Source organism: Phoenix dactylifera, chromosome 3 (genome assembly GCF_051530095.1).
Source record: "Phoenix dactylifera cultivar Ajwa chromosome 3, Ajwa_hap1_PhDact_Kaust_v1.1, whole genome shotgun sequence".
Taxonomy (NCBI): domain Eukaryota; kingdom Viridiplantae; phylum Streptophyta; class Magnoliopsida; order Arecales; family Arecaceae; genus Phoenix; species Phoenix dactylifera.
In genome coordinates, this window is record NC_143192.1 from 52116321 (window position 1) to 52129341 (window position 13021).

Consider the following 13021-nt stretch of genomic DNA (forward strand, 5'->3'; position numbering starts at 1 on the left):
CTCTATTTTTAGAATGGCATGCACTTGTCACGAGCACTTCTATTCTACATAACCAACACCCATGCCAAAAGTTGATGAAAACTATCAAATTAAGATGCAAGAAGAACATCCATTAGGACCAGTTCTCTCTCTCTCTCTCTCTCTCTCTCTCTCTCTCTCTCGAATGGGATTCATTGGTGACAACATTACAAGGCCTTCCATTTTTAAAGATTTCACCATCCAGAAGTTTTGCAGCAATCATATTTTGAAAGTAATCACACAAATTACAAGCACAAGTTAAAGCTATGAAGCACTACACTGCCGTGACTGGCTACACGTACTACGTTCCTTCCCGTGGCTGACCATTCACACGTCATGCTCTTGCATGTGACTGGCTATTCACATGCCACATCCCTATCCATGGTTGGCTTACGTACCACGTTTCTAGCTATGGCTAATGTTTACACCATATCCATACCAATAGTTATGATACGAAAACTGAACAATAATAGGCTCGAAAAGACCATCTAGTATAAACCGGGCAATGAGGGATTTTCCAAGAAACAGGGTATCTATGGCTAGTTGCACGATGACAAAGCTATCCTTTCTCAAAATATGGCCGCCATGGTGGTGCTCGGAATCGTCCAACGATGGCGGCGGCAATCGGCAAGCAGCCGGCTAACCCAGGCATCACGCCAAGGCGGGGGGGGGGGGGGGCGAGGACGAGGAAAAAGGGAGTTGAGTGTACCTCAAAACTGGGGATCCGGGAGGCTTTTCGTCGGCCTATACTTTCCGGCGAAGAAGAAAAGAAATTTACTCAAAAAAAAAAAACGAGCCCCATTATTTGGTAAATCTTACATACTTCATAACCATTACACACAAAAGATATGACCAGCTTGCGTTATGCCATACCCTAGCTAGCTAGTCTCTGCTTTAGATGACACAAAATTAGTCATACGGGAGGATCCATGCGTGATAGCAAGTGGCACTCCACACTGTCTTGTCTTGCGGTTTCAAAGTTGTTCACATTTAAAGGCTTCTCCACCAAGGAGTCCCCTGCCTTGCTCCGTTGTTCTAATTGCTGCTTCATCATGAGCCTTCCCAATGCACTAAGCTCCACAGCCACTTCTTTCATCGTTGGTCTTTCTTCACCTTTCAGACTCAAGCATCTCATGGCGAGCTGTGCGACCGCAGACAGGTGCCGCACACCAGCCTCCTCCACCAACCTACGGTCCACCTTTTCGAAGAGGCGGTTCTCTTCCAGCAGCATAACAAAATGTGATGCTAAATTTCTCTTCATTTCTGGCCTGCAAAAAGATATAGGTTTCTCCGTCGTCAAGAGCTCCGCAAGGACTACTCCGAAACTATAGACATCGCTCTTTTCCGTCAGCACGCTGGTGTAGAAGTACTCGGGGTCCAAGTAGCCTAGTGTCCCTTGAACGAGAGTGGTCACATGACTTCGATCAAATGGAACCAACCTCGAAGCTCCAAAATTCGAGACTTTTGCAGTATAATTCTCATCCAAGAGTATGTTGGAGGACTTGATATCTCTATGAATGATTGGTACGGGGGCTTTGAAGTGTAAATAGGCAAGTGCTTCTGCGGTTTCTGTAGCGATCCTTAGACGAATCTCCCATGACATTGGAGAAGAAGAGCGACCGTTGTGAATGTGATGGAAGAGAGTTCCATTGGGTATGAATTCATAAACTAGCATGGGCACTTGGGACTCTAAGCAACAGCCCAGGAGCTTGACTACATTCTCATGTTTGATCTTGGAAAGAACAACCACCTCGTTAATGAATTACTCGATTTGGCTCTCATCCACCAGCTTCGACTTCTTAATGGCCACAACACTCTCATCCGACAAAATTTCTTTATAAACAGTACCGTGTCCACTCGCCCCACAACTTGATTCTCGTCAAAGCCATTGGTCGCCCTTTCTAGTTCTGCTATACTGAAGATCCTAGAACTGACTTCACGGGTAGAGATGTGTTGTTGCAACAAAAAGCCACCATTTCTCAGAAAGTACTCTTGTTTGAGTTTAGCAATCTTCCTCCCCTTCAATCTTCGGTATACCCACAAGCTTCCAACGATTAGTATAATTAATAGGCTTCCAACGACCAGTATAATTAATAGAGCTAGCCCTGCACCTGCACGAAATTTGAAAATTTAAATGCTAAAATTTAAAAAAAAAAGAATTTTTTTCAAAAAGAAATTCTAAAACATGAGAATTTATTTAAAAGGGTGCGCACTGTAATCCCTTTTGCTTCACCCTTCTTACACCTGTAGCAGCATGAGAGCATGGCTCCAACTAATGCACAATATCTAATTTTAAGCATCCAAACACCCTGAAGTTTCATTCGCATTAGTTGGAGCGACATGTTCCACAAGTTAGCGAGCACAAGGACTTGTGAAAGAAATCTAAATGATTGAATTTGGCATCAAGATTAATAATTGTTTGGGGCCCGTCCGTACAGAGCAGCTTTTTTTTTTTTTTTTTTTTTGCTCCGATGGTTTCAATCGTTCATTTGGTTGGAGCATGCAGTTCAATAATTTTTTGGGTATTGTCTGACGACGACGACGACGACGACGATGAGGAGAACAATAATGACTGCCACTATAAATGCATGGTTTCATATTAATTACACGTAAGGGGAAATGAAATTACCCAGACCAATCAGGAGAGGAGTGGTCTTATACTAACCAATTCATTGTCTCTTTACCATGAGAAACCCTTACAATGCCATCACCTAGAGTCTCTCTCCTCATAACAAGAAGCTCATCATTAAGCATATTCTTAAACTTTATACACCGAAGCCGGTGCAGGAATAGTAACAAAGATGGATGAAGATCTGAAAACATGGATATGAGGGAGTTTATACCTGTCCCTTCTCGAATTTTAGCCCTGAAGGGAAGCAGAATACAGGTGTTCCACGAGTTACTATCAGTTTGATATTCCTCACCAGATAAAAGCCTTCTAAACATATCAATATCACAAGGAGAAATCACATTTGGCAGAACAAAACCAATTTGACCTTCAGTGATATCAAACTTCACATGAAAACCATTTGAATGGATCTCGGGGGCATCAGTAACCTGATGAGCAATTTCAGTCATACATTCAGAAAAGCAGAATACAAAATATATCTTCAAAATAAAAAAAAAAATGGATATCATTTTCAGCATGTTACGAAGAAGAAAGATGAAGGCTCCTGAGCACACTAACAAATGAAGGGCAAGGAAAGGGTACCAAAAGATAGATGTAATATGATCCAATGACACAAGATATCATTGAGCAATTAACTAGCATTCAACAATTAACTAGCAATAAGCTGCCAACTCATTTATCTCTGATAACTCAACCAAACACATAGTAATATTTTATCATAAAATTAACTTATCACTTGAAAATATTTTACTAGGAATCATCATTCGAATAATCTTTTGATAAACCTTAGTCCGTATATATCATTGTCATCAAGTGAGCCTTCTAGGTGATGAATTCCAATCAAGGACTATATCCTCCATCAACAAGCTTCACAAATCAATTTTTGCAGAGCTTTTGGATCTCCCTCCTCACCTCAGATGCTTCAGTACATTTCTACAAAAGCCTCCTTAGCAAAAGCTCCTCTAACCTTTTCTGCACAAGATGATGCTATTTCAGTCACCTGTCTAGGACTTTTATCTTCTATCTGGAACACCTAAGCTTCCTTTTATATACTCTTTTCACCTTATTTTTCCATGATTCCCCACAAATCCAATCATCCTTCTTGCCCATCTCAACTCTATAATCCTTACCTCATACACGTTGACTCCTGATTGCCAATCACTTTATCACATGCAATACTTAAAATAATGATTTAGGTATAACTTGTCTATGAAACTCATCAAACATACCTCACCCAACACTTCAAGAACACAACTCCACTCCATTTGTCACACAGTATATCTAAATGGTAAGTCTAAACCATTCTCCATATATCATATAGAAAGATAATCAATCGCTCAACATGCTTTATTGATTGATATGATCTTTTAGAGAGTGCACAGAGTGCATTTTCACAAATACAGAGTGATACCAAAATATAGACAAATAATGGGGAAGAAGTCATCAAGGTGAAAGAATTGAAAAGAAAATCTCATACAGTTAACAAACAACTGACGCTTAAGCATATTAGCATTCGCATCGGTTATTCTCATGGTGTCAAATACTGGCAGTAACACCAAAACAAAAAACTGAACTTCTCAATTTGGTTCAGAACATGAAACTGACTTACAAGACCACATTGTATATATGAGCAATTATTTTGGTCATTTAATCATTCACTTCGCATTTGCATGCTTGTAATGATTAGAAGCATTTGGCTTGGTGGTTGAGAAAAAGATCAAGAGATAGTCAAATCTTTTAAATATCTAGTCCAGTGGTTTAGGAGAATTTAGGACATTTTCTGAGATTTGTGAAGGAAAAGGAAGAAGAGAATTTTCAAGTAGATAGAACCCCTAGAATAGTGAAATTCCCAAATTTGAACTTTAATCATCCTTATGCCCATAACTTTTTGATCCATCTTCAAATTTTTAGAATTTCATTGAGTGTAACTCTAGGTAAAAAATTATGGATTTATTATCTCTCATTCCTTGAGATTGTCATTAGACAATTAAGTGCTATTGTACACCCAAAAAGTGGCGTAAAAATGCATCTTAACAGTTTTTGTCTCCAAGTTTCCATAATTCTATCAATAGCTATAACTCAAAAAGATTGAAAGTTGCTCCAACTATGGTTCGTCTTCAATAACTCTTGTTCAGTTGTTTTCCTTAATGAGATAACAGAACAGAAAAGCTTAATAAACAGTGGACCATAAAAAAAGAAAGGACATAAATATTTGATTTTTTCCATATAAGGATAGGAATAATTGATACAAGGGCAATAAGATACTAATCCATGTTGACTGAGATACATGAATATGAGAGAGACTTGATTAGATTCTTTCTAAATGAAGCCTATGAAACCAACAAATATTAAGATTTGGCAGGTATTAGCAAATGAGTAAATAGTATTTTTATCCAAAAAGTACACATATGAAATCTATAGGAGAATATTCCAAAATTGAAGACTGTCTCTTTGAAATATAGTATAGATTGGGTCAAAGGCTGGCGCTTGTTATGACGAAGCAAGTCTTCTTTCATAAATAAACTTGATAAAAACATTGAAAAACAATGGTTATTTATGTACTGAATACTTTTATCTTTCCTACCTTCAATATTTTTCTCAAGTCACTATGCACCCATCACTTGCATTTTTGACACTATACATCTCTGCATCGGGTGGAATGAAAATAAGAAGCCTGTCAAGATTTTGAGTGCAAATTTTAAGACATATCATGGCAAGTTTTGATTCAGTTGTCCCATGAATTGAGAAGTTGATGCCACAATGATAGTGCATCTACTAAAAGCAGATCATTATAACCTAATCCATCACATCTCCTACCCTTATCAATGAAGAAGAAGCCTTTTCCAATTGAAGCCTTTTCCAATCATTAATTTTATCTTAAGCTCTCACAAAGGATATGCTAAAAGTTGACAGAGGTGATTAAATTACATAGCATCATGATGAAAACATGAAAAAGATCATGTCATGGATCCTAATCAAAGATTCACAAAGGTGCGGCCAAGTTTGACAAACACTGGTGCAGTTTGTTTAAACTCTAGGATTATCTTAATGCCCTTCATGTAAAACCCTATAACTCATCTCACCATCTCCAACTTTCCCAAACATTGCTTCTCTCTCTTCTCCCTTCCTCTACTTCCCCACCTCAAGTGTGCCATTTTCCAACTTTCTGTCCTTTCAGCTATATCTGTAATCAATGTAAGAATGCATAGCATGTGAATACAATACAATCAATAGACAACGTGAAAGGGAGAAAAAAACAAATAAACAATAACAAAGAAGACGACATGACAGACTATAATAGCCATTGCTGGATAAAGCAGCTTCTTCAGGCCTACCCGAAATACTGATTTGAATCCAATGCCCTTATGCCCAATATATCCTGCACCTGATCCTTTCTTTGTTGATTTTCCAATATCACAAAGCGCTCTGATGTTCTGAGCAGAGAACCCTCGTTCATTGTTTAAAATAACAATACCAGTATCTTGCAGAATGAAAACTATTGTTGGATCCACATGCTCTGGGTAAATGTTGTCATCTGCATTTTGCACCTGGTGTACAACAGAACAATGTCAGAAAGTTATTGTCTTCGTAGATAGATATGATAGCCTAGGTGAATAACAGCAGAACAATTCAAAATCTATCAAGAGATAATAATGAACATATTAACCAGAAAGAAGAAAATGTAAATACCATCTCACAAGCTAACTTCTTCTTTCTATGGGAAGGACATAAATAATAAATAGATAACAACATCTAGGGAATGCCCATGTTAATCTACAGAAAACACAGACCTAATAATCGAATAAAAGGCATCTCAAATATCAATGATGAAGTCCAACTACAAGGGAATCATGAAGCATAAAGTCGTGCATCACTTTTTTTCTTTCATAGTACAGCAAAACATTCTTAACAGGAAAAATGGTATATTTTCATAACGATGTTTGCCCACAATCAAGGTAAAAACTAGATTACAAAGGAATAAAAGTGCAAGGCACTAAAACCCACTAAAAGGATCAAACTAAGCAATCTCCAAAGCAAGGTCCACCGAACCGGGCGGAACCAGGTCCACCGAACCAACCGGGCGGAACCACCTGGTTCTGCCCATACCAAGCTGACCCGGTGGGGGACCGGGTCGGTTCACCTCTTTTTTTCGGAACAAGCTCCGAACCGGCCGGACCGGTTCCGAACCAATAGGAACCGGCCGAAACCGGTCGCGAACTGCCTGGACTCAGTCTGAACTGGCCGATTCCGTGCAGAACCGGTGGGAACCGTCCGATTCGCACCGAGTCGGACCGATTCCGAACCGGCCCCCTCCCCCTCTCTTCCTTTTGTTTTAAAAGATGATTGAGAAGGCCCAATAAGTTTCCCAGGCCTTCCCAACCTATCCGAATACTCTTCTCCCCTTCTCCATGGCGAAAAATATGTTGATTCAGCACAATTGAAGGAGGATCCAACCCTAAATAAAGTATGCTTCCTCTTATCTATTTCATTCTCTTTTTTTTAGACACCAAAAAATACCTTGAAATTTGCAAAATAAGGAAAGACGATGCCAAAAGTTTTAATTTTGGCTTTGATTTTATGATATATTGTAGATATATAGATGATCTATACGATGATGTCTCCTGACTTTACTAATGATCTAGATATCTATGAGAGATAACGCTACTCAACGAGATTTTAAATATCGATATATATATTGTACTTTAAATATTTGTAATTGATTGTATTATGTTATATTTTCTACCTTACTAGTTGATTTTAGGATATTTTATGTGAATTCTTGTAGCATGCAACATCTCACTAATCATTTTATGTTTTGTATCACTTCAAAAAAAACAAGAGGCATCATTTAGGTTATACCGGGATCAAAAAACATCAAAAAATATCGAATTATACTTAAAATCATTGAAAAAGTTAAAAGAAATTGATTACCGATCAATCAAACTTGACAAACTTAAAAAAATGGCCATGCCAGTTCGGAACCGGCACGCCCAAGCATACTATATATCGGTACGATACTGAATTGGTACCGTACAGACTCGCCCGCCGACCGATATGGGTTCGGCGGACTTTGCTCCAAAGGTAAATTGCTGGAATGATAAAGATGATTTCAGGCTATACTTTCATCATATACAAAATTAGGACAACTAAGCATAAGAATATCACCAATCAGATATCCATACCCCCTCAAGCTATCATATCCTTGACTCCATGGGCCATAATAATGCAAGTACATTTTTCTTTACCATTATAAGAAAATGTGGTCGCTGCTACAAGTTCAAGAGGATGTGTTTCGTAACATTAATTTCAATAACCAGTATCATGCAAAGCCAATTTTTTCATAACATTCAGTAAGAAAAACATCCTAGATTCTTACAAGCTCAAGAAGAAGATGTGAATCCTGTGAATATAGTTCTTGTGAAAGACAATGAAGTGCTCTTCCAAGGCGAGCATGCTGCTTCTTTAGCAAGCAACTTTCAGTGTAACTGAGATTTGGGTTCAGACCAAATTCTTCACATCGAATGGATTCAATAATAAGGTTTGCATCTTGAACTTTTTTATTTTCTGAGACACCCGAATTCTCACTAGTTGCCTCAGCAAGAACTTCCCTTTTGCAGGTATGACCAAATTCTTTATGGTGTCCACCAGCTACATGAGCATTTTTCTTTCCTCTAACTTGCCCATAGGTTTCATTACTCTCATTGGACAGAGCAGCATCAGTCACAGCACTGACTAACATCTCATGAGTGTCAGTGGCAGGTTTCTCTGATATATCTGGTGCTTGTTTCCACTCCATGCCTGAAGCAGAAGATAGCGTACAAGAAGTTTCACGGACAATCCTAGAGCCACTAGCTGCTGCAGAATGGAATGCATGGTAATCTTCAATCCATTCTGTTATTCCAAGTGACAATCCAATGTCATGAAGCATGAGACGTTGATCAGTTTTATTACATCCATCCAAGATGACCAAAGGAGCATTTTTGGCAAAGCATTGAAGTCCTGAAACCAATACATCGGCTGCAAAACTCCAGAATTCTGAAGGCAAATGGCCAAGACATTCAACCACAAAGCTTGCTACAAAAGTGATTGTTTTATTGGTTCTAGATAAGCTTTTGCACAGTGTAGTCCCTCGATAAATGGCTTCAGAAGTTCCTTGAGGATTACCTGAAAGAAGATCACCATTGGAGACCTTATCAAATGGGGCTAGACCATGCAGTGGACTCTTAGGCATCAAACTCCCAGCAGTTGTGTTTTCTTCTGTCACATCACTAGAATTTCTTATTATGACATCAATTGCCCGCTGCGTATAGCACTTTAGAAGGGATACAGGAGCCTTGCATGTACCTCCATATAAAGACAACAAGGATAACAATTTAACTGCCGCTTGTAATGAAGAACATTGAATCAAAGCCTCTAAATATTCATCAACAGTAGCTGAAGGATCAACCCTGATTATTTTTCCATCCACTGTGACTATACGCAATAATTCATTATTGTGGACTTCATTTAACAGCCACTCTACAAGGGGGCCAAGCGAGGGTGAATATACAAGATCCCATTGTGACCAAGACCGTAAATCTGATAACATTGGAGCCTTAAGTAAGCATTTAATGGCATCTTTGGAAGAAACAGTTCCAAAAGGAAAAGAATTTTGACCTGCCTCATTTATTAACCCTGCATATTCTAATGAAGATTTCTCACTGCATTGCAACAAGTTTCCAGTCCATCGTTTCCCCAACAATGTGGTTGAGAAAAGAATACAATTTGAATTATCACTTTCCTTCTGCCTTTTAATAAGATCTACAAAGCATTTCTCGGGTTCGCTTCCAACAATTTGGAAGCTGATCGTCGGAAATTGTTTCTTAAGAAGCATGGAAACATCATGCTTGGTTATAACACCATTGTCAATCCAGTTACTCTCAGTTTGACATAGCAGAACTCCTAGCTGTTGCTGAAGCATAGAGACCTCCAAGCAAGGTGGATGATAGAATCCCCCACTTAAGAAACTATGTAATTCATTGGGAAGGGCAGAAGCATATTTCTCTAAAAACTCAAAGAAATCACCATAACCGAGGGAACTGAACTCCTTAACAGAAAATTGATTTGTCAACCAGATATCACAATCATGAAACTTCTTCAACAATGAAAGCTTTCTTTCTGAAGGCAAATCTTCTGCTAGCTCTTGGCATGAGTTCATCAAGCTTGAAATAATCACCAACCTAATTCTCAATGATATCATCTACAGTGACACCTGCAAGATGTGTTGGAAACATGAGGGTTCGAGAAAAATTACAATTGTGACATGATTGAATGCAAGGTCAATTTAGAAGGGAATATTCACAGCAAGGTTTCAAGTGTGGCCCATGCCAGGTCAGTACCATCACCTGTCACAGTTTAGCATGACACTTATTTTGCATTTCATTAGCATATTTTAAATTTTAATTCTAAAATTTTGGTCTGATGCGGTGCATGTGCCAGCACAGTGCGATGCACCCCCTGGCACTTGCACTTAAATCCTTGATTTACGCTATCCCATAGTTCAGAAGTTTGATTATCTCGTATACAGAATAAGAATTGCAGTAAATATAATTCACAATATCGATCGAAATATGCATGGCGGTCAGAGCATCATCAAGGACACACACACCTAAAAATGAAATGATAGAGAAGATCTCATTTAATGTACTTACATACTTCATCCAAACTTTCCTAAGTCAACATGTATCAGAAAGAATAATACATAGAGTAATTCGAACAAAAAAGTGAAGAATAAGGGCAAAGGAGGCCAACAGACAAATTTTGTGCAAAATGGAACTCGTAATAATATCTTATTCTTGCTCTTTGAGGAAAGCCGATAAAAATTTACTACATGGAAGACACGGAGAGAAAGATAAAAAAATTACTTACTGAAACTGCCACGCCCCCGCGGGCGCGGGGCACGTGAGGCACCTAACGCCCACGTGGGGGCCACATGAGAGGGGGACACGGGGCTTCCCTGCCAGATATTGTCCGGTTCCGGAGCTTCACGCAAGCGTCCTTCATCCCTTTCAGATTTTGTTTTCCATCCAAAATGCGTCTGCAGGATTTGGAGACACCCACCTCATATGCCCAGGCTCTGGAACGAGTCTTTCCGATGTGGAACTATTGGGTCTCACACCCTTCCCACCATCGGACAAGAGCCGTCAGGGTGAGGACCAATAGTCTCACATCGGAAAGACTCATTTCAGAGCCTAAGCATATGAGGCGGATATCTCCAAATCCTGCAGACGCGTTTTGGGTAAAAACAAAATCGGAGAGGGGTGAAGGACGCTTGCGTGAAGCTCCGAAATCGGACAATATCTGGCAGGGGAGCCCCGTGTTCCCCCCTCAGGTGGCTCCCATGTGGGCACTGGGTGCCGCACGTGCTCCGCGGAGGTGGGGACGTGGCATTTGGTATCAGAGCCGAGGATGGCTCTTGTCCGATGACAGAAAGAGTGTGAGGCCCAATTGTCCCACATCGGAAAGACTCGTTCCAGAGTCTGGGCATATGAGGCGGGTATCTTCTAATCCTGCAGACGTATTTTGGGTGGAAAACAAAATCGGAGAGGGGTGAAGGACGCTTGCATGAAGCTCCGGAACCGGATAATATCTGGCAGGGGAGCCCCGTGTTCCCCCCTCAGGTGGCTCCCATGTGGGCACTGGGTTCCGCACGTGCCCTGCAAAGGCGGGAGCGTGACATTTGTATCAGAGCCGAGGACGACTCTTGTCCAATGGTGGAAAGGGTGTGAGACCCAATAGTCCCACATCGCGGAAAGACTCATTGCAGAGCCTGGACATATGAGGCAAGTGTCTCCTAATCCTGCAGAGGTATTTTGGATGAAAAATAAAATCGGAGAGGGATGAAGGACGCTTGCGTGAAGCTTTTGAACCAGACAATATCTAGCAAGGGAGCCCCATGTTTCCCCTCATGTGGCCCCACGTGGGCACTAGGTGCCTCACATGCCCCGCGCAGGCAGGGGGTGTGAGGCCCAATAGTCCCACATCAGAAAGACTCGTTTCAGAGCCTGGACGTATGAGGCGAATGTCTCCAAATCCTGTATACGCGTTTTGGATGGAAAACAAAATCGGAGAGAGGTAAAGCACGCTTGCGTGAAGCTCCGGAATCGGGCAATATCTGGCAGGGGAGCCCCGTGTCCCCCCTCATATGGCCCCCACGTGGGCACTAAGTGCCTCACGTGCCCCGCGCAGGCGGAGGCGTGACATTGGGTATCAGAGCCGATGACGTCTCTTGTCCGTTGGTGGAAAGGGTGTGAGGCCCAATAGTCCCACATCGGAAAAACTCGTTCCAGAGCCTGGGCATATGAGGCGGGTGTCTCCTAATCCTACAGACGTGCTTTGGGTGGAAAACAAAATCGGAGAGGGATGAAGGACGCTTGCGTGAAGCTCCAAAATCGGACAATATCTGGTAAGGGAGCCATGTGTTTACCCCCTCATGTGGGCCCCACGTGGGCACTGGGTGCTGCACGTGCCCCACAGAGGCGGGGTCGTGATATTTGGTATCAAAGTTGAGGATGACTCATGTCCGATGGTGGGAAGGATGTGAGGCCCAATAACCCCACATCGGAAAGACTCGTTCCAGAGCCTGGGCATATAAGACGAGTATCTCCAAATCCTGCGGACGCATTTTGGATGGAAAACAAAATCGGAAAGGGGTGAAGGACGCTTGCGTGAAGCCCCGGAACCGGACAATATCTGGCAGGAAAGCTCCGTGTTACCCCCTCATGTGGCCCCCACATGGGCACGGGGTGCCGCACGTGCCCCGCGAGGCGGGGACGTGATATTTGGTATCAGAACCGAGGACGGCTCTTGTCCCATGGTAGGAAGAGTGTGAGGCCCAATAGTCCCACATTGGAAAGACTCATTCTAGAGCCTGGGCATATGAGGCGGGTGTCTCCTAATCCTGCAAATGAATTTTGGGTGAAAAACAAAACCGGGGAAGGATGAAGGATGCTTCCGTGAAGCCCCGAAATCGGACAATATCTGGCAGGGAAGCCCCGTGTTCCCCCCTCATGTGGCTCCCATGTGGGCACTGGGTGCCGCACGTGCCCTGAGGAGGTGGGAGCGTGACATTTGGTATCAGAGCTGAGGACAACTCTTGTCCGATGGTGGGAAGGGTGTGAGGTCTAATAGTCCCACATCGGAAAGACTCATTGCAGAGCCTGGACATATGAATGATGCGTTTTAGATGGAAAATAAAACCGGAGAGGGGTGAAGGATGCTTGCGTGAAGCTTTTGAATCGTACAATATCTGGCAGGGGAGCCCCGTGTCCCCCCTCATGTGGCCCCCACGTGGGCACTAGGTGCCTCACGTGCCCCGCGCAAGTGGAGGCGTGA

General features: G+C 41.8%; 1 protein-coding gene and 1 pseudogene across 1 annotated transcript; both read right to left on the reverse strand.

Moving 5' to 3' along the window:
- Positions 1-818: 818 nt before the first annotated feature.
- LOC148714445 (wall-associated receptor kinase 17 pseudogene) lies at positions 819-2360 on the reverse strand (annotated as a pseudogene).
- Positions 2361-2673: 313 nt separating this feature from the next.
- LOC148714446 (protein NO VEIN-like) lies at positions 2674-9845 on the reverse strand. The gene is made up of 4 exons (XM_089929955.1): positions 8813-9845; positions 8025-8722; positions 5983-6195; positions 2674-3075 (listed from the first exon to the last, which is right to left on the reverse strand). The coding sequence occupies exons 1-4, from the start codon at positions 9843-9845 to the stop codon at positions 2674-2676; spliced, it is 2346 nt and encodes a 781-aa protein (XP_089786081.1).
- Between the last annotated feature and the right edge of the window lie 3176 nt (positions 9846-13021).

What these genes read in the sequence shown, in the direction of transcription:
- LOC148714446 (XM_089929955.1), bottom strand. Translation starts at nt 9,845, where the DNA reads ATGAACTCATGCCAAGAGCTAGCAGAAGATTTGCCTTCAGAAAGAAAG. An exon ending in CAATGGTGATCTTCTTTCAG is followed by an intron (nt 8,723 to 8,812) that starts GTAATCCTCAAG and finishes TCACTTTTGTAG; the next exon opens with CAAGCTTTGTGGTTGAATGT. An exon ending in GATTCAAATCAGTATTTCGG is followed by an intron (nt 3,076 to 5,982) that starts GTAGGCCTGAAG and finishes ATTGCTCATCAG; the next exon opens with GTTACTGATGCCCCCGAGAT.